At 42.8% G+C, this 20,309-nt stretch overlaps 1 protein-coding gene across 4 annotated transcripts in view; it reads left to right on the forward strand.

The window, feature by feature from the left end:
- Positions 1–20,309, forward strand: part of LOC140203138 (septin-9-like) — a 455,930-nt gene that overhangs the window by 392,864 nt on the left and 42,757 nt on the right. For all 4 annotated transcript variants that reach the window (XM_072268990.1, XM_072268991.1, XM_072268993.1 and 1 more), the window contains one exon: positions 1,157–1,294. In XM_072268990.1, the coding sequence (XP_072125091.1) occupies positions 1,157–1,294 (138 nt within the window). The remainder of the gene's footprint in view (positions 1–1,156; positions 1,295–20,309) is intronic.

The raw sequence follows: 20,309 nt of genomic DNA on the forward strand, positions 1-20,309 counted from the left end.
AGCTCCAAACACACTCAGATTGAGAGAGGAGTGGACCGTGGGAGAAGGGAAAAGAGGAAGGGTGTCAGAGGGAGATGTTGTTCCTGTTGGGCGATCATGAGCAGAAGTGTGGTCCTGGGTGCAAACAACAGGAATTCTGCAGATGCTGGAAATTCAAGTAACACACATCAAAATTGCTGGTGAACGCAGCAGGCCAGGCAGCATCTCTAGGAAGAGGTACAGTCGACGTTTCAGGCCGAGACCCTTCGTCAGGACTCCTGACGAAGGGTCTCGGCCTGAAACGTCAACCGTACCTCTTCCTAGAGATGCTGCCTGGCCTGCTGTGTTCACCAGCGACTTTGATGTGTGTTGTGTGGTCCTGGGTACCTGCTCACCTTTAACAGCCGGAGTGGAGCCTCATCTTCCCTGGTACAGACAGCCAGTGAGTCAGACGTTCAGAAGATCTAGCTTGCAGATTTGCCAGAGATCTGTTTCAGCAGTAGTGGTCCTTCACTTCACAGCATCTTGATACTTCTGAATTCCATCATGACATTAGTGATTCCCAAAGCAACCATGAGTGGGTCCAACTGGTGAACAAGGAACAGTTGTCATCTCTCCAATAGTGAGGAAAAGCTACTCTGTGACCAAGTGATTAAGATGATGCCAAGAGAGAACTGTGTGTGTCCGCAAGGGTGGGAGGGGAGTGGGAAGAGTGAACGAGGCTTATTTTACTGTTGTTTTTTGTTCCTTGTTGTCATCTGTGTCGTGTTTATTTGTTTATTATTATAACTATTTTTGTTTTTGCAGTTTGCCTTCTTTTTAACCTTGTTTGTCAGTGTTAATTTGGGCGTGGTTTTTCATTGATTCTATTGTTCTACCTGAGTGCTTGCAAGAAAATTAACCTCAGGGTAGTTTCTGGTAACATATGCATACTTCAATCATAAATTTACTTTGAACTTTGAACTTCATTCTGCTGAGCATTGTGGGAATGCTATCTCGGCACCAGAAAATGTGGCAACACGTGTAGGCTACCTCCAGTATTCCCTCGGGCGCGTTGGCTAACACAAATACCACACTCTGTGTTTCAATATATATATATAATAAATAAATTTGAATCTTGAATCGTTCTCGATTAAACCTTGGAAACATTTATAATGAAAGAATTCTGTGTTTACAGCTGGGAACCAATTGTGAAATATATTAATGAACAGTATGAAAAATACCTGAGAGAAGAGATTAATATCAATCGGAAGAAACGGATTCCCGACACCAGGGTACACTGCTGTGTATACTTTGTGCCTCCTACAGGACACTGGTATGTAGAATATGGTAAAAAATCTCTCAGTCGTTGTCTTCAATTATTGCTGTCTGTATTATTTATTTATTTTGTATTTGCACAGTTGGTCTTTTGTACATTGGTTGTTTGTCAGTCTTTGAATGTGTGTAGTTTTTATTGATTCTATTGTATCTCTCTGTTCTGTTGTGAATTCCTGCAAGAAAATGAAGCTCAGGGTAGTATATGGTGCCATATATATATACTTTGATAATAAATTTGCTATGAACTTTAGCTTTCTGAAAAGGCCTATTGGATAAAAGCCACTTAATGATTGTAAACTTCTGAATTATTCTTCTTTGAAGATTCGCAATAGAAGTTTAAATTGTACCTATCTATCAAACCTCAGACGCCACTCTCAAACTCTCTTGACAGAGTACACAAAGTTTGCATAATAAAATAAAAGATAATAAGTTGGAATGTGCGAGATTCTTCAGGGAAGTGAAGTATGTTAATTGGCGAAGGAGTCAGAAGGTCTCTCCCCACCTGACCTTGCCAATCAGCATTCTGGTCGCAGAAGGTGTTTGTTCGACAGCTTTGACAATTTGTGTCAGTGTCTCAATGGGTAGAATTCCTGCCTCTGAGTTAGAGCGTGAATGGTTCCAGACCAGATCACAAAAATTTAGCCGACTCTCAGTGCGCCTGAGGTGCCTCCTTTCAAATGGGACGTTAAAGGCACGGTACCATTTGGCTTCTTGAACGCAGTGGCCACTGCGCAGTTGCAAATAAGAGAAGGATCTTGGTCAGTATTTAACTCAAACAATCAGTCTGGTTGCTGTCTGAGACTCATGGCATATAAATTGGATGCTATGTTCCCACATGACAATGATGAAACAAAGGAATTCTAAAGCGCATTGCTTCTTGCTACATGCATTGTGTGGCGTGTTTTGCTCATGCTGTTATAAAACATAGGAGTAGAATTAGGCTATTCGGCCCATCAAGTCTGCTCTGCCATTCAATCATGGCTGATTTATTATTCTTCTCAACCCTATTCTTCTGCCTTCTCCCCATAACCATTAATGATCAAGAATCTATTAACACCCTCTTTAAATATACCCAATGACTTGGCCCCCACAGTTGTCTGTGGCAGTGAATTCCACCATCCTCTGGCTAAAGAAATTCCTCCTAATCTCTGTTCAAAAGGGGCACCTTAGTATCCTGAGGCTGCACTCTCTGATCCTGGACACCCCTACTATAGGAAACATACTCTCCAGGGCCACCCTATCTAGGCCTTTTCATACAATAGCATGTAAATAGTTCCGAGTGCAAGTTTAAAAGCAGCAGGGAAGTTGTTTAGAAGTTGGATAATGAATTCCCTATAGTTAATAATAAAACGCGAGATTCTAGTATTTATCATTGAGGAAGAAAGCTAAAACGTAATGCAGATTCATGCATCAGGTCTCAGTCACGATATGATGCACATCAATTCATGTTCAGACTTTGGAGAGGGTACAGGAAAGGCATGGGTGCCAGCATTGACAAAATAGCTTAAGGCCTGCTTCAGCTGCTGGTAAAGGAGGCAATCTTGGTAGGGAGACTGATGCATGTGACCAGATGTGCGCGCGCGCACGTGCACATCCTGCCTGCCGCACTAGGTTGTTGGTAGTCCAAACAGTACTGGAAAAGATGTGCACTGTGCAAGCTAATTCCTAGCCTATTGATTGGTTGTTAGGATGAGGTTCAATGTTGTAGGTCTCCGTATTCCCAAAGTGGACAACCATCATTTAAACAAATTTAACATTTTGAGATTCTTGTCATTACCTTCATAAATCCTTTCTACATTCTTTCCAAACCTGGAGTCTATGGACCCCTTGCTTAATGGTATTGGTATTTGGCATTAAACAAGGTTGGGAACCTCTACCCTCAAGTAGCGTCTTCAAAGCAGAAGACGGTATTAGAATTACTTTGAAGAAAAGCAGTAAACTGGCCAATGTTTACTCTTAAATAGTTTAACAGTGTCATGATTTGCATTATCTTGTAAACTTTATCACTCCCAAAATCCACTCACTTTTCACTCTGCTTTACAACTAGACTTTCTAACCTTTAAAGAAGACAACTTATCTCCGTCTCAGGCCTGACCTTGCCCTGTAAAAGATATTCCTGTGTGCCATCCATCATTCCCCCACCCTCTCTACAATTTTAATGCTTTTCGATGTTTTCATTGACTGCATTGTATTTCTTTGTACCTACTGTGAATGACCACAAGGGAGTGAATCTCAGGGTAGTAGTATATGATGACATATCTACATAATTTGATAATAAATTTTCTTTGAAACTTGACCAATTTCCCAATCTGCCACATTGAATCTTTTTTTTCTCCCTCTGCTGAATTCATCCGCTGAGATTTCTCAGCATTTTCTATTTTATGTCAAGCTTGGTGAGATTGATCAGAAACTGCTCCACATTATCAATAGTTTTTTTTGATAGACTTTGAAGTGTTAGCATTTGTTTTCCAAGTGATTTTAAAATAGTTTTTGTAAAAATCTATACATTATTGTAGCTATTCTGTTAGAGTTTGTGTCTGTTTCCCTTGACCATGGGAACATAGAAATCTACAGCACATTACAGGCCCTTTGGCCCACAATGTAACCTAATGTACAAACTGCCTAGAATTACCCTGTCACATAGCCCTCTATTTTTCTAAGCTCCATGTACCTATCTAAGAGTCTCTTAAAAGACCCTATTGTACCCGCCTCTATCACCTTCACTGCAGTGCATTCCACGCAGCCACCACTCTCTGTGTAAAAAAACTTACCTCTGACATCCCCCTTGTATTTACTTCCAAGCACCCTTGTGTTAGCCGTTTCAGCCCTGGGAAAAAGCCTCTGGCTATCCGCACTATCAACGCCTGTCATCATCTTAAACACCTCTATCAGGTCACCTCTCAACTTCCGTCATTCCAAGGAGAAAAGGCCAATTTCACCCGACCTGTTCTCATAAGGCATGCTCTCCAATCCAGGCAACATCCTTGTAAACCTTGTAAATGTTGATGTGTTTAACCTGTAGGATGGTCATTGTCCTTAGACCTTGTGTTCTGAATGCCAGATGCACTAGCAAAAATAAGCTGCTGGTAGAGCTCAGTGGGTTGAGCGGCATCAATGGTGGGGAAAGGAATGGAGGGGTACGACCCTGTATTAGGCAGTCCACTTGCAGCGTTTAAAGCTCAAACATCAATAACTCATTTCGTCCTCCACAGATATTGCTCAAACTGCTGAGTTCTTCCAGCAGGTTGTTTCTCTTCACTCCAGATTCCAGTATTTGCAGTCCCTTATGTCTCCATTTCAAAATGAACTATTTCTCTATGGTAACATAGAGGTTAACTCATCTCTCTCTGAAAACGCTATCTAATTCTTCACACGTTCCCTGCCCATTCCTCATAGACTTCTGGTTCCTTTCTGATCCCAAATCTTTGTGAACCTTAGGACTGAACACAGATCCATCAGGAAGATTTCCGTTCTCAACCAGATCACTTGCATTATTGCTTACTACCTTGCCTCGGTGGCCACTTTATTAGGTACACCTGCCCATTAATGCAAATATTTATTCAGCCAATCACATGGCAGCGACACCATGCATAAAAGCATGCAGGCGGGGTCAAGAGTAACTCAAATGACAACACATTACATGTGCTTTGCAGGCGGCCAATTTATATCTTATGACAAATGAGTTACAGCTGGATATTTGTGCAATAGGTTATCAAGCCAACGTACCTGGAGGTGAAATCTAATCAGCCTTTTTTTGTGAAGACAGCTGTAAAGTATCAATTTAACACATCTTGATCCTTTTAATGTTTCATTTCAGCTTATCTCTTTAAAGCACAGAGCAGTTCTGGGATGTGTTTGAAAGGGAAATTGGAGGTTCTCTCGAAGCTATCTATAGTCTTCAAGATCCCTGTTGCCAAAATTCTGTGACTTAAAGGGAAAAGTCAAGAAATTAATATATTTACTGCTGGTATGCTTCCTATACCTAATAAATTGGCCACTAAGTTCATTATCTTCTGCTTTATTTAGCCCATCCACTTCAAGGTTTGATGTGTTGTGTGTTCAGAAACACTCTTCTACACACCGCTGTTGTAATGTGTGGTTATTTGAGGTACTGTGGCGTTCCTGTCAGTTTGAACCAGTCTGGCCATTTGCCTCTGACCTCTCTCATTAACAAGGTGTTTTCACCCACAGAACTGCCACACACGGGATGTTTTTTTTTGTTTCTCGCATCACTCTGTACACTCTAAAGACTATTACGTATGAAAAGCCCTAGAGATCAGCAGTTTCTGAGATACTCGAACCACCCCATCCGGCACCAACACTCATTCTATGGTCAAAGTCACTTTAGATCACATTTCTTCCCCATTCTGATGTTTAGTTTGAACAACAATTGAACCTTTTGATCTCTACATGCTTTTATGCATTCAGTTGCTGCCACATGTTTGGCTAATTAGATATTTGCATTAACAAACAGATGTACAGGTGTACCTAATAAAGTAGCCTGAGTATATGCCCTTATGAGGGTGCATATTGTAGACCTACCAATGTGTTTCTTGGACTCCAAGAGTGAAAATGCATTGAAAGATTTTTGTCAACTGTGGTTGTATTTACTCAAAATCTGAGGAGTGATTTTGATTGAAGTTTTTTAAGATATATAGTAGAGTTGAGAGAGTAGAGAAAGAATTTCTGTTGGTTGAGCCGATCAATGTAACTACTACAGCCAAACCCTTCAGGAGTGAAGTTATGAAGAAGCTGGGAGAAACTTGGGAATCTTTTCCCCAAAGAGCAACCATTGGCAGATCAATAATTAAATTTAAATCTGAACTTGATGGAATTCTATTAACTAATTATGTTAATCCAATGAAGATAAGTTAGGTATATAGAATTAGACAGGTCAGAGAGTCATGGGAGAGATGTGTGAAGAGCAACAAGGTTAATGTAGCAGTTTTTGTAACACTATTACAGTGCTAGTGATCTCTGATTAGGGTTCAGTTCCCACTTTTGCCTGTAAGGCGTTTTTACATTCTCCCTGTATCTGTGTACAATTTTCGCCCACTTTCCAAAGACGTACAGTTCAAGTTAGTGAGTTTTGGACATTCTATGTTGGCGCGTGGTGATACCTGTGAGCTGCCCAGCACAATCCTCCCTGATTCGATTGGCACAAATGACACACTTCACTGTATGTTTCGATGTATATGTAACAAATAATCCTTAAGTTGCTTTTTCTGCAAAATAGTGATTAGGTGGCAATCACTGCTCATAGTTGTGGTTAACCAGGATTTTTATTGGATGGCACATGAGGGAAAGTGAGCAAAGGGCTGTGACTGGACCGTTCCACAGATAACCTGTTGGACCTAGTGGGACAAATGCCCTCTTGTACTGTAAAAATGTTATGATTCTAATGGGCATGAAGGGCTAAAGGCTAATGACCTTCTCTCGTATTAGTTGGATTCTTCTGTTGCGCATGGTTTGCATGGACTTGAGACCGAAGGTGTTGGAGAAATCAAACACGCTTCATCCCAAGTTCTCAATATTTAAGAATCTTAAATGTGACGAGTGGGGGGTGGGGGGGGAGGAGTTTGTATTATTACAATGCAGTATATGTAGAGATACTCTGCACCCAAGTAAGGAGAGTGTTTTGTAGATTGACACACCAGCAGAAAGAGTGTAAAAATGACTGTACTGTGAATGTCAATACTTGTTTCTTTTGGAGACAAAGTGGATCATTCCTGGTTTATTCCTCTCTCTAGATGTTGCCTCACCTGCTGAGTTCCTCCAGCATTTTGTGTGTGTTACACAGAATATTCTGCTTGTTTTAGGCAGAGGAGAGCAACAGGAAGTTTTTTTCTCCCTGAATTATGCTTTCAATCAGCACCCGTTCTTCAGAACTCTCTTCTCAAAAGCCATAAGAAACAAAGCCTCTGTGTAGCTTTTAAGCAGAGGCAGATGGATTCTTGATAACCCAAGTGGCGAAAGGTTAGCACAGGGAGAGAGGAATGCAGAGGTGAGGCTGCAATCAGATCAGTGTGAGCTTGTTGATTGTTGAAGCAAGCACATGGGATTGATCAATCTACTGTGAATTCATATGTAACTATTCATTTGCTTTTTCATTTCCATTCTATCAGTAATGTAGTAGCAGTAGTACAATCACTCAAGTATGATCTCCTCCTAAGGGGTTATTCCCTTAACGGAGAATGCCTGTGTGTGACTTTGTTTAACGTGGAGAGGCTGATGTACAGGCAGCCACCACACGGTCCTTAACAGATGGGGGTCAGGGTCCTGTGGCGTGGAATGCAGGACGACTGGGGTCCCTGCACTGCTGCAGCCTTCCCCTGCATCATCGTCAGCGTCTGCCAGCTCCACTGTTGAGGTCTTGGTTGGATCGCTCTTTGTGTGGAAACTCCCCTTTGACCTTACCGTGGGTGACCCTAACAAAAGCTAAGCTCCGGCCAGCATCTGTGTCGGGATCTCGGGAGTTCACAAGCCTCTCCACCACGACAAGGTGACGATCCTCAGAGAAGTGATGTGCCCTCTCGGCACTCTGCTTCCTCGGCTCTGGGCTCCAACTTGCAGTCCCTGTCTTGCAGTGTGGCGTTCAGGGTGCCGCTGCTGCAGGTGAGCAACAACGTACTGGCAGTCAGCAAAACAAGGGTTACAGCTAAGTACTTCATTAATAACACGTTCTCTGAAAAGGTCATGGTAAACGATCACCACCACCAACGAAGAGGTGGGCAAAGGCAAGGCTGAGTCCAGGGTCGCAGCATGCGGCAGCGAGCAAAGTCAAAGCATTTTCGTAGCAAAGTCGGGGTGGGCAGAGGGGGGGAGTCGGAGCAGAGGAGAGGCAGATTCAAGGCCTGTCCACCTAAAACAAGAGCGAGGTTCGGTCGATCTAAGCATCAGGCCAATTTGGAAATGTTGGGTACGGGTCAAAATGTGGCAGCGGGGTCCAAGCCTGTCAGCGTATCGATGCAACGGGGGCCAGGTCCTAGAGTGAGGACCTGATGCTTGGACGATTTAATTGCCGGGCCAGATGGTTTGGAAAGGAAGGGTGTCTGCACCAGAGGTGAGTTTGCTCTGGTTCTGCTCGCTGCTGTGCAGCGTTTACTGGGTTCTGCGTTGCACCAAGGCAGAGGCTGAGGCCTCCAGCTGCCCCGCGCTTCGTGTCCATGGGCTCCGTGATGTATACTCCACTCTGCGATGAGCTGAAGCTGAGGCTTCCAGCTGCTCTGTGCTTCATGTCTACGGACTCTGCGATGTATACTCCGCTCTGCGATGAGCTGAGGGTGTGGCCTGCAGCTGCTCTGCACTTCGTGTCTGCGGACTTCCATTTGTTGTAAATGCTATTTCTTTACTTCTATTCGTTTATTTTTTTCTCTCTCTGCCACTGGATGTTTGACAGTCTTCTTTTCTTATTGGTCCTTTTGGGTTTCTTGTTTTGTGGCTGCCTGTAAGCAGACAAATCTCAAGGTTCTATAATATATACACACTTTGATAACAAATGTACTTTGAACTTTGACTATGTGCTCAGTTATCAGTTTGTGTTGTAATATAGAATATGGAATAAGGAACACGATTTCGTCTTGCTACCAGAGGAAAAACAGGAAAAATATGAACTTAAAGGAAATGACAATTGCGATTTATATTCACAGATATCTGATGGTAAAATTTATTACTAATACTCCAGAAATAAAATTAACTATGTTCATTTACTTATTTATTGAGCTGCAGCCCAGAACAGGCCCTTCCAGCCCTTTGAGCCAAGGGTCCCCAACCTTTTTTGCGCAGCGGACTGGTTTAATATTGACGATATTCTTGCAGACTGGCCAACGGGGGTGGGGGGGGTGTTCAAGTTCAACAGTGCGTGACAGGGAATGAGGAAGGGTGCAGCTGACTCATATCGTTTCGTATCACCAAATCATGCAGCCCAGTAGCACATGCTTTGCGGCCCGGTGGTTGGGGACCGCTGCTTTGAGCCACACTGCCCAGCAGCCCCCGATTTAACCCTAGTCTGATCACTGGACAATTTACAATGACTAATTAACCTACCAACTAGTAGGTCTTTGAACTATAGGAGGAAACCAGAGCACCTGGAGGAAACCCGCACGGTCACAGGAAGAACATGCAAACTCCTTACAGACAGCAGTGGGAATTGAACCAGGGTCGCTGGTACTGTAGAGCAGTGCGCTAACCACTACGCTACCATGCCATTCCATGTGCTGCCTAGCACATGGGATTATATAGTACAGGAGGGATTATGCCAGTGGAAATATTTTTTGTTTGTTCCCAAACCCTTACTCCATTGTCACAGCCCTGAAGATGGCTCTCCTTCAAACATTCACCCAATTCCATTTAGAATTTATTACTGAATCTTCTTCAAGCACTTTTTGAAGAGTGCATGATAATGTTTACTCCCCCCCCACCCCCAACCAAGTGCTGACCCCAAGGATGTTCTGAAGGAGATTTACAGTATCATCAGCTCTCTACAAAACAAACACGTTATTTATGGTGGATTTTTTTTTAGCTGTTTTTGGTATTGTATTCTTTGTACTTATTTCATGTTTCTCTACTGCGTCGGATCCAGAGTAACAATCATTTACACTCGTGTGCTGAAAAATGACAATAAGCAATCTTGAATCTTGAAACGCAAACATGAGGAAATCTGCAGATGCTGGAATTTCAAGCAACACACGTAAAAGTTGCTGGTGAACGCAGCAGGCCAGGCAGCATATCTAGGAAGAGGTACAGTCGACGTTTCGGGCCGAGACCTTTCGTCAGGACTAACTGAAATTCATCTTCCTAGAGATGCTGCCTGGCCTGCTGCGTTCACCAGCAACTTGAATCTTGAAATCTGAGATTGTTGCATCTGCTTCTTTGCTTATTTTCTTGCTGCCCTTTGTGTCCCAAGAGTGCTTCTACGTAAACTTTCCAAGATCAAGATCTTCAACAAGAGGTGTCTTCATTGAAACCTATCAAATGATGAAAGGGCTTGATAGAGTGGGTGTGGAGAGAATGTTTCCTATCGTGGGAGTCTAAGACCAGAGGACACAGCCTCAGAATAGAGGGATGTCCTTTTAGAACGGAGTTGAGGAGGAATTTCTTTAGCCAGAGGATGGTGCATCTGTGGAATTCTTTGCCAAAGGTAGCGGTGGAGGCCAAGTCGTTGAGTATATTCAAGGCAGAGGTTGATAGATTCTTGATTAGTCGGGTCATGAAGGGATAAGGGGAGAAGACAGGAGATTGTGTCCAGTTCTGGTCGCCTCACTATAGGAAGGATGTGGAAGCATTGGAAAGGGTTCAGAGGAGATTTACCAGGATGCTGCCTGGTTTGGAGAGTATGCATTATGATCAGAGATTAAGGGAGCTTGGGCTTTACTCTTTGGAGTGAAGGAGGATGAGAGGAGACATGATAGAGGTATACAAGATATTAAGAGGAATAGATAGAGTGGACAGCCGGCTCCTCTTCCCCAGGGCACCACTGCTCAATACAAGAGGACATGGCTTTAAGGTAAGGGGTGGGAAGTTCAAGAGGGATATTAGAGGAAGGTTTTTTACTCAGAGAGTGGTTGGTGCGTGGAATGCACTTCCTGAGTCAGCGGTGGAGGCAGATACACCAGTGAAATTTCAGAGACTACTGGACAGGTACCAGTACAGAGAGACCAGTGCAGAGAGACAGGGTGGTGTAAAGTGAGGGTAGAAGCAAAAAGTACTAAGGAGAAGAGTAAAAGTGGCAGGCCGACAAATCCAGGGCAAGCATTAAAAAGGGCCACTTTTCAGCATAATTGTATAAGGGCTAAGAGAGTTGTAAAAGAGCGCCTGAAGGCTTTGTGTGTCAATGCAAGGAGCATTCGTAATAAGGTGGATGAATTGAAAGTGCAGATTGTTATTAATGATTATGATATAGTTGGGATCACAGAGACATGGCTCCAGGGTGACCAAGGATGGGAGCTCAACGTTCAGGGATATTCAATATTCAGGAGGGATAGACATGAAGAGAGGGGAGGTGGGGTGGCGTTGCTGGTTAAAGAGGAGACTAACGCAATAGAAAGGAAGGACATAAGCCGGGAAGATGTGGAATCGATATGGGTAGAGCTGCGTAACACTAAGGGGCAGAAGACGCTGGTGGGAGTTGTGTACAGGCCACCTAACAGTAGTAGTGAGGTCGGAGATGGTATTAAACAGGAAATTAGAAATGTGTGCAATAAAGGAACAGCAGTCATAATGGGTGACTTCAATCTACATGTAGATTGGGTGAACCAAATTGGTAAAGGTGCTGAGGAAGAGGATTTCTTGGAATGTATGCGGGATGGTTTTTTGAACCAACATGTCGAGGAACCAACTAGAGAGCAGGCTATTCTGGACTGGGTTTTGAGCAATGAGGAAGGGTTAATTAGCAATCTTGTCGTGAGAGGCCCTCTGGGTAAGAGTGACCATAATATGGTGGAATTCTTCGTTAAGATGGAGAGTGACATAGTTAATTCAGAAACAAAGGTTCTGAACGTAAAGAGGGGTAACTTTGAAGGTATGAGATGTGAATTAGCTAAGATAGACTGGCAAATGACACTTAAAGGATTGACGGTGGATATGCAATGGCAAGCATTTAAAGGTTGCATGGATGAACTACAACAATTGTTCATCCCAGTTTGGCAAAAGAATAAATCAAGGAAGGTAGTGCACCCGTGGCTGACAAGAGAAATTAGGGATAGTATCAATTCCAAAGAAGAAGCATACAAATTAGCCAGAAAAAGTGGCTCACCTGAGGACTGGGAGAAATTCAGAGTTCAGCAGAGGAGGACAAAGGGCTTAATTAGGAAGGGGAAAAAGATTATGAGAGAAAACTGGCAGGGAACATAAAAACTGGCTGTAAAAGCTTTTATAGGTATGTAAAAAGGAAAAGACTGGTAAAGACAAATGTAGGTCCCCTACAGACAGAAACAGGTGAATTAATTATGGGGAGCAAGGACATGGCAGACCAATTGAATAATTACTTTGGTTCTGTCTTCACTAAGGAGGACATAAATAATCTTCCAGAAATAGTAGGAGACAGAGGGTCCAGTGAGATGGAGGAACTGAGTGAAATACTTCTTAGTAGGGAAGTGGTGTTAGGTAAATTGAAGGGATTGAAGGCAAATAAATCCCCAGGGCCAGATGGTCTGCATCCTAGAGTGCTTAAGGAAGTAGCCCAAGAAATAGTGGATGCATTAGTGATAATTTTTCAAAACTCGTTAGATTCTGGACTAGTTCCTGAGGATTGGAGGGTGGCTAATGTAACCCCACTTTTTAAAAAAGGAGGGAGAGAGAAACCGGGGAATTATAGACCGGTTAGCCTAACGTCGGTGGTGGGGAAACTGCTGGAGTCAGTTATCAAAGATGTGATAACAGCACATTTGGAAAGCGGTGAAATCATCGGACAAAGTCAGCATGGATTTGTGAAGGGAAAATCATGTCTGACGAATTTCATTGAATTTTTTGAGGATGTAACTAGTAGAGTGGATAGGGGAGAACCAGTGGATGTGGTATATTTGGATTTTCAAAAGGCTTTTGACAAGGTCCCACACAGGAGATTAGTGTGCAAACTTAAAGCACATGGTATCGGGGGTAAGGTATTGATGTGGATGGAGAATTGGTTAGCAGACAGGAAGCAAAGAGTGGGAATAAACGGGACCTTTTCAGAATGGCAGGCGGTGGCTAGTGGGGTACCACAAGGCTCAGTGCTGGGACCCCAGTTGTTTACAATATGTATTAATGACTTGGATGAGGGAATTAAATGCAGCATCTCCAAGTTTGCAGATGACACGAAGCTGGGTGGCAGTGTTAGCTGTGAGGAGGATGCTAAGAGGATGCAGAGTGACTTGGATAGGTTGGGTGAGTGGGCAAATTCATGGCAAATGCAATTTAATGTGGATAAATGTGAAGTTATCCACTTTGGTAGCAAAAATAGGAAAACAGATTATTATCTGAATGGTGGCCGATTAGGAAAAGGGGAGGTGCAATGAGACCTGGGTGTCATTATACACCAGTCATTGAAAGTGGGCATGCAGGTACAGCAGGCGGTGAAAAAGGCGAATGGTATGCTGGCATTTATAGCGAGAGGATTTGAGTACAGGAGCAGGGAGGTACTACTGCAGTTGTACAAGGCCTTGGTGAGACCACACCTGGAGTATTGTGTGCAGTTTTGGTCCCCTAATCTGAAGAAAGACATCCTTGCCATAGAGGGAGTACAAAGAAGGTTCACCAGATTGATTCCTGGGATGGCAGGACTTTCATATGAAGAAAGACTGGATGAACTAGGCTTGTACTCGTTGGAATTTAGAAGATTGAGGGGGGATCTGATTAAAATGTATAAAATCCTAAGGGGATTGGACAGGCTAGATGCAGGAAGATTGTTCCCGATGTTGGGGAAGTCCAGAACAAGGGGTCACAGTTTGAGGATAAAGGGGAAGCCTTTTAGGACCGAGATTAGGAAAAACTTCTTCACTCAGAGCGTGGTGAATCTGTGGAATTCTCTGCCACAGGAAGCAGTTGAGGCCAGTTCATTGGCTATATTTAAGAGGGAGTTAGATATGGCCCTTGTGGCTACGGGGATCAGGGGGTATGGAGTGAAGGCTGGGGCGGGGTTCTGAGTTGGATGATCAGCCATGATCATAATAAATGGTGGTGCAGGCTTGAAGGGCCGAATGGCCTACTCCTGCACCTATTTTCTATGTTTCTATGTTTCTATGTATATGGAGGAATTTAAGGTGGTGGGGGTGGGGTTATATGGGAGGCAGGGTTTAAGGGTCAGCACAACATTGTGGGCCGAAGGGCCTGTACTGTGCTGTACTATTCTATGTTCTATTGGGGTTGAAAGGCAAAATGGATCAGCCATAATGAAATGGCGCAGAAGACTCAATGGGCTGAATGGCCTAATTCTATTCCTATAACTTATGGTCATACCTTTATCTGCTTGACATACTGTAGTTTCAGAGCCGTCTTAATTTTACTCTAGTTTCTACACTTGTTACATTTCTAGTAAACCTCCACCATCTCAGCGGATCGGGCAGCATCTGTGGGAAGAGAAGAACTGTCGATTCTTTAAAGGGGTTGAAGCCCTGCACATCACCGAGGGGAGAGGGGCGAGGGGCACCATGATCACATAGTGGTTAGCACAGCACTTTACAGTACAGACAACCCGGGTTCAATTCCCACCGCTGCCTGTAAGGGGTTTGTACGTTCTCCCCGTGTCCGCCAGGGTTGAATACTTCCTGGTTCTGATGGGATAATCCCAAATATTGCCGTAAGTAAATTAGGTTCTAGGTCCAGATCCAAGACTTTTGATAGCATTTTAAAAACAATTCTCCAAAAATTGTCTAGCTTTATACAAGACCAAAACATATGAGTTAAAATGGCCACCTCATTATTACATCTGTCACAAATAGGATTGATGTTGGAAAAAATACGTGCTAGTTTATCCTTTGACATATGGACCCGATGCACAACCTTGAACTGTATCAAGGAATGGCGGGCACAAATAGGTGAGTTATTAACCAAATTGTAACTATTTATTCTGTTCATAAGTCCAAATTCCAGTCCAATTTTGATGATCATTTTAACATACCCAGCATATTTCAAAGATTTCACCATTTTGTGTGCAACCTCCTTAGTGCACCAGAGGGCTTGGATGGAGAGTTACTAAGCTCTTCAAAGGCTGAAATAGATGTGGATGAAGGGTGTAGGTCAGACTGGAAAATGGAGTTGAAGCCAACGATCGAATTAGCCATGATCTTTGCAAACAGGGGAGCAGATGTAGTGACGCATTTGACCGATGCCTGCTTCTGTGTCCTTATCCACTACCATCCATGCAATAGAACCATAGAACCATGGAAACTACAGCACAGAAACAGGCCTTTTGGCCCTCCTTGGCTGTGCCGAACCATTTTCTGCCTAGTCCCACTGACCTGCACATGGACCATATCCCTCCATACACCTCCCATCCATGTATCTGTCCAATTTATTCTTAAATGTTAAAAAAGAACCTGCATTTACCACCTCGTCATTTGCAAGCTTTGAAATCTGCTAAGTTTAGTTCATGAACAGAATACGTGCAGGAAGTGGCATATTTTCTTCTTTAATACCAGTCGCTCAGAACCAGTGCTGTACATTTACTCTAGTGAGTAAAAGCAATTATACCCTCTTTGGCCTTCACCCAGTTAAACCACGGGGTTCATATTTTTATCAAATGCTTTTTGAAAGTCCAGCACACCCTGTGTGCACCAACCCTCTCTGTCACTACACGCAGAAGCTCCAAAGACGCTCAGATTGGAAACGTGCGGTAACGCTTGCTGAGCAGAGGAGTGGAAGATTGCAAGATAGGCTATGTGCAATGACTGCAAAATAGTCTTTAGCACTTGAAACCCTGCAAAGCAAAACATCTCAAGCATTTCTAATGAAAGCTGTCACTTAGCCTGTGATTTTCTTATTTAATTTCAGTGTGTGATTAGGCAGGGAAGAGTGGGATTCTTGTTGTCCTCCAAGGACCTTATCTGCCTTCATCTTGTGCCCTTTAACATGAAAACCCTAATAGCCTTCAATGCGTCAGTGACCTGAGAATGGCAATTTGAAAAGGGATTGAACCTTGTTGAACCCATGTTGTTATCAGTCAGGATAGCTAGAGGCAAAAGGATGTCAGGGCAGTGATGTCCATAGCCTTGCTGAATGCTGAACTGTGACCCAGTTGCTGAAGAATGTCTATCTGTGTAACCTCTGGGGTCCTTAATCCACTGAATGCATTCCTCAACAGTAGTGGAAAATATAGTGGTGTATTACTAATCTTCAGTAACAGTTAATAATATCATGTTAAATTTCTCTCATTTAACTTAGCACAATTTGGTCAAATTGAACAAGCTTGTTATTATTTAAGGGGTTAGATTAACACACAGAAGGGAGAGTGTATAATGAGTGGCTAATCCATTTTATGTCACATTTGCAAGAAATTTTACATTAAGTTGGTTCGATATCGGCGAACAATTGGAACCAACCTATTTATTGCTGGTTGATATCAACTGATTATTAATCTCGGAATACCAGAGGAAATGTGGTCATGTGTAACTACTGTAAAAGAACTCTGATGGATCTTTAAATAATAATTTCGTTCACTCACTAATTGGTTTTTGTTGCATCCTTATTATTAAATGCAATGTGTGAAATTACACTTCAGTGCTGGCACGTAATTGGCAATCGTAAGCAATCCCAATGCAATTGATGGATTTCTCACTGCCCAAACTTATCCCACTGTGAAAGGATTGCAGAGTGCTGATCAGGCCCAAAAAATGGTTTATTTTTCATTACTTCCTATTCATTTTCACAGTAAAGCCATGTATAATAACAGTCCCTGAAAAACTTGCAGATTTCAAATGTTTTCAAGAAATGGAACAGGAATCGGCCGAATGCCAAAGCCTGGAGAACGGAGGCTGGAAGACTGGTGAAGATGGAAGTTGGGTGGGAGGGAGGAAAGGGGGCGTGTTTTGCTGCAACACACACAAAAAATGCTGGTGAACGCAGCAGGCCAGGCAGCATCTATAGGAAGAGGTACAGTCAACGTTTCAGGCTGAGACCACACCCCTAAGTCATGTTGGTTGTTAACGCAAACAACATATTCCACTGTTTGTTTTGAAGTACATGCGATTAATAATTCTGAGTCAGAATCTGAAGTGTGACTGGATTAGTGTGAAGTAGTATATCTTCAATAGGGTATTGCCAACAGACCTGTGTGTTATCCTGTGAGTAGGATACTAAGGTGGAAATTATCCTACAAATGATATACCATACCATATGCCCTACTGATGGCTGGCAGGAGGGTTTTAACTGGGAAAAGGCTGCGATCAGGTGGAACAATTGCCTTCCTCCTCTCCCTCTCATTCCCCTAGTTCTACTCGAGCTCCCATCTGAAGTAGTTGGGGAGCTGCAGAAGAAAGTGACTGGAACTTGTGTGTCCAGAAGAATTCCCTTAAACATATTCACTCTGCCCACACTCACTACCCAAGTAGAACCTTTGTTGTCTAAGCCTGTCTCTGAAGCTTTGGTTGAGGGGGAATAGGGAACCATAACAAAATAGATTGAGAATCCCATTCCCTGAATATTCAAACTCTACTGAACAATTGAGTCTATTTTCCAATAAGCTTGACCGCAGACTTCCAAAGTTAATTTTTCTGCTAGACAAAGATGAAAGTCCCTTCAGCAATATTCCCAAAAATTGCAAGTCTGCTTTCATCATCTGTGACAAGGTGACAGAATTTAACCAAGGACAGATTGTCTAGTTATATCAAAGATGTTTTTAAAATTAGCAACACACACAAAATGCTGGAAGAACTCGGCAGGTCAGTCAGCATCTGTAGAGGGACATGAACAGTCAACGTTCCGAGCCGAGGTCTTTCATCAGGACTGGAAAGGAAGTGGGCAGGAGCCAAAGTAAGAAGATGGGGGTGGGGAAGAAAGAGTACAAGCGGGCAAGTGATAGGTGAGACCAGGTGAGAGTGGAGGTAGGTGGGTGGCCTACACGCTCCACCCCAGGGAAACAACTTGGAACTCTTGGGGCCTTCCTCCTTTACCTTGGTCCAATGCAGGTTCCACATCCAAGAGTCAGGCCAGTTCAGGGGTTTGGAAACTCTCTACTTATATTTTCACCATTCCTGGGTTGAACAATGCGGTTATATACTAAAAAAAAACTTTTAAGAAATTAACTTGTCAAACTTACAGGCAGAAGAGATTTAATTTAATTTAGTATCGTGTTCAGTGCAGACATTGTGGGCTGAGAGGGCTGTTTCCTGTGCCGTACTGTTCAATGTTTCAAACTCAGCATTCAGTTTGACATAAACACAAGAAATTCTGCAGATGCTGGAAATTCTGAGCAACACGCACAAAATGCTGGAGGAACTCCACATGTCAGCAAGCATCTATGGAGGGGAAGAAATATTCAACACCCTTCATCTGGACTCATTAAGCATTACAGTTAAACTAGGAACAGCAATCCCGGTGAATATCCATGGGCTTTTTGATCTAATTGGGATGCCAGTTACTCTTTGCAGTCAAATTGCAGAACAATGACTAAGGGACGGGGCTGACTCACATTGTTCAGATTAAGAGACGATACCCCAGGTATAAGTAGAAAATAAAGGAAGTGTGAAGAGAAACACTTGGAAAATTGGTTTCATGTCAACTGAGGTTGTTTGATTTTTCAAGTCGTGCTGAGTTTTTTTATAACTGATTAGAAAGGTAACTATAATCACAGCTGCAGACTTCTGAACAATCTGTAAATATTCTTCAAGAGCTTCTCATAGATGTTAGCATTCAAAGCCAAGAACAAGCATTTTGGATCCTGTCTATTAACCACACAAGGCTAATGCAGGGCCAGCAGATTGATAACTGACCACGTTTGCATCCATATTATTTGATCGTCCACCGTGAGAAACTCAAAGTTCAAAGTAAATTTATTATCAAAGTACCTATATGTCACCATATGCAAACCCGAGATTCATCTTCTTGTGAGCAGACATAGTGAATCCAAGAAACATAACAGAATCAATGAAAGGCCGCAACCAATAGGACGGATAAGCAACCAATGTGCAAAAGACAACAAACTGTTCAAACACAAAAGAATAATAATAGTATTAATAATAATTTTTTAAATAAATAAACAATGAGTATCGAGAAATTGAGATGAAGAGTTGTTGGAAGTGAGTCCATAGGTTGGGGGAACAGTCCAGCGAAGGGGCAAGTGAAGATGAATGAAGTTATTCCTTCTGGTTCAAGAGTCTGACGGTTGAGTGGTAGTAGCTGCTCCTGAGCCTTGTAGCATGGGTTTCAAGGCTCCTTAACCTTCCTTCTGATGGCAGCAGAAGGAAGAGAGCACGTCATCGATGGTGATAATGGATGCTGCTTTCCTGCAACAGCAGTCCGTGTACATATGCTCAATAGCCATGATGGTCTGAGCCATATCCACTACTTTTTGTAGGATTTTCTGTTCAAGAGCATTGGTGTTTCCATACCAGGTTGTAATGCAGCCAGTCAATACACATCCATAGTCATCTCAGTCAACTTATTTAGAATTTCTCATTAAAAAAGCCTTCAATATAATAATAAAATTGAAAGAAGTCAGAGAAAGTGATCGATGTGTTCAAAGTTCAAAGTATAAAGCTCGAAGTACATATATGTCACCATATACAATCCCGAGGTTTATTTTCCTGTGGGCATTCTCAATAAATATAGAATAATGACCATAATAGGCTGGCTGATGGCGTAGTGGCATCAGCACTGGACTTTGGAGCAAAGGCTCCCGAGTTCAAATCCAGCCGGCTCCCTTGCATGCTTTCCATCTTGCTGGGTTGAGCGTCGAGCTAGCAACTGGGCCTTGTAAAAATAAGAAAGCCTGCTAAAAAAAACGCGGTCTTGACAGCGTCCCGATGACTCCACTAATGGAGTTAAGGGCTTTCTTCCTCTTCTAACCATAACAGAATCGGTGAAAGACTGCCTAATTAGAGTACAGAAGACAAATACAAATAGAAAAAATGATATTAATAAAAGAATAAGCAATAAATATTGAAAACATGAAATGAAGAGTCCTTTGGTTATGGGAACATTTCAATGATGGGCCAGAAGAAGTTGAGTGAAATTATCTCCTTTGGTTCAAGATGTGGGTTTGCTTTCAACATTTAAGAGAAGTTTGGATAAGTACATGGATGGAGAGGTAGAGAAGGCTACCGTCTAGGTGCGGTTTGATGGAACTAGGCAGAATAACAGTTAAGCATGGACTAGATGGACCAAAGGTCCTTGTTTCTGTGCTGAAGTGCTTTTGGACTATATTGTGTCATACCCTGGTCATCCATATGTGGCTGGTCTTTATTCTTTCATTCTGGTTTCCCCTCCTGGAAAGTCAGCATGACATCAACCCCAAGGCAGATAAGCACAGTGAGTGGTACAATTCAATACACTACACCCAGCTTCACCCTATGCAAAGCAGATCCTATAAACAGAGCAGAAGA

The sequence above is a fragment of the Mobula birostris genome, chromosome 9 (assembly GCF_030028105.1).
Source record: "Mobula birostris isolate sMobBir1 chromosome 9, sMobBir1.hap1, whole genome shotgun sequence".
Classification (NCBI taxonomy): domain Eukaryota; kingdom Metazoa; phylum Chordata; class Chondrichthyes; order Myliobatiformes; family Myliobatidae; genus Mobula; species Mobula birostris.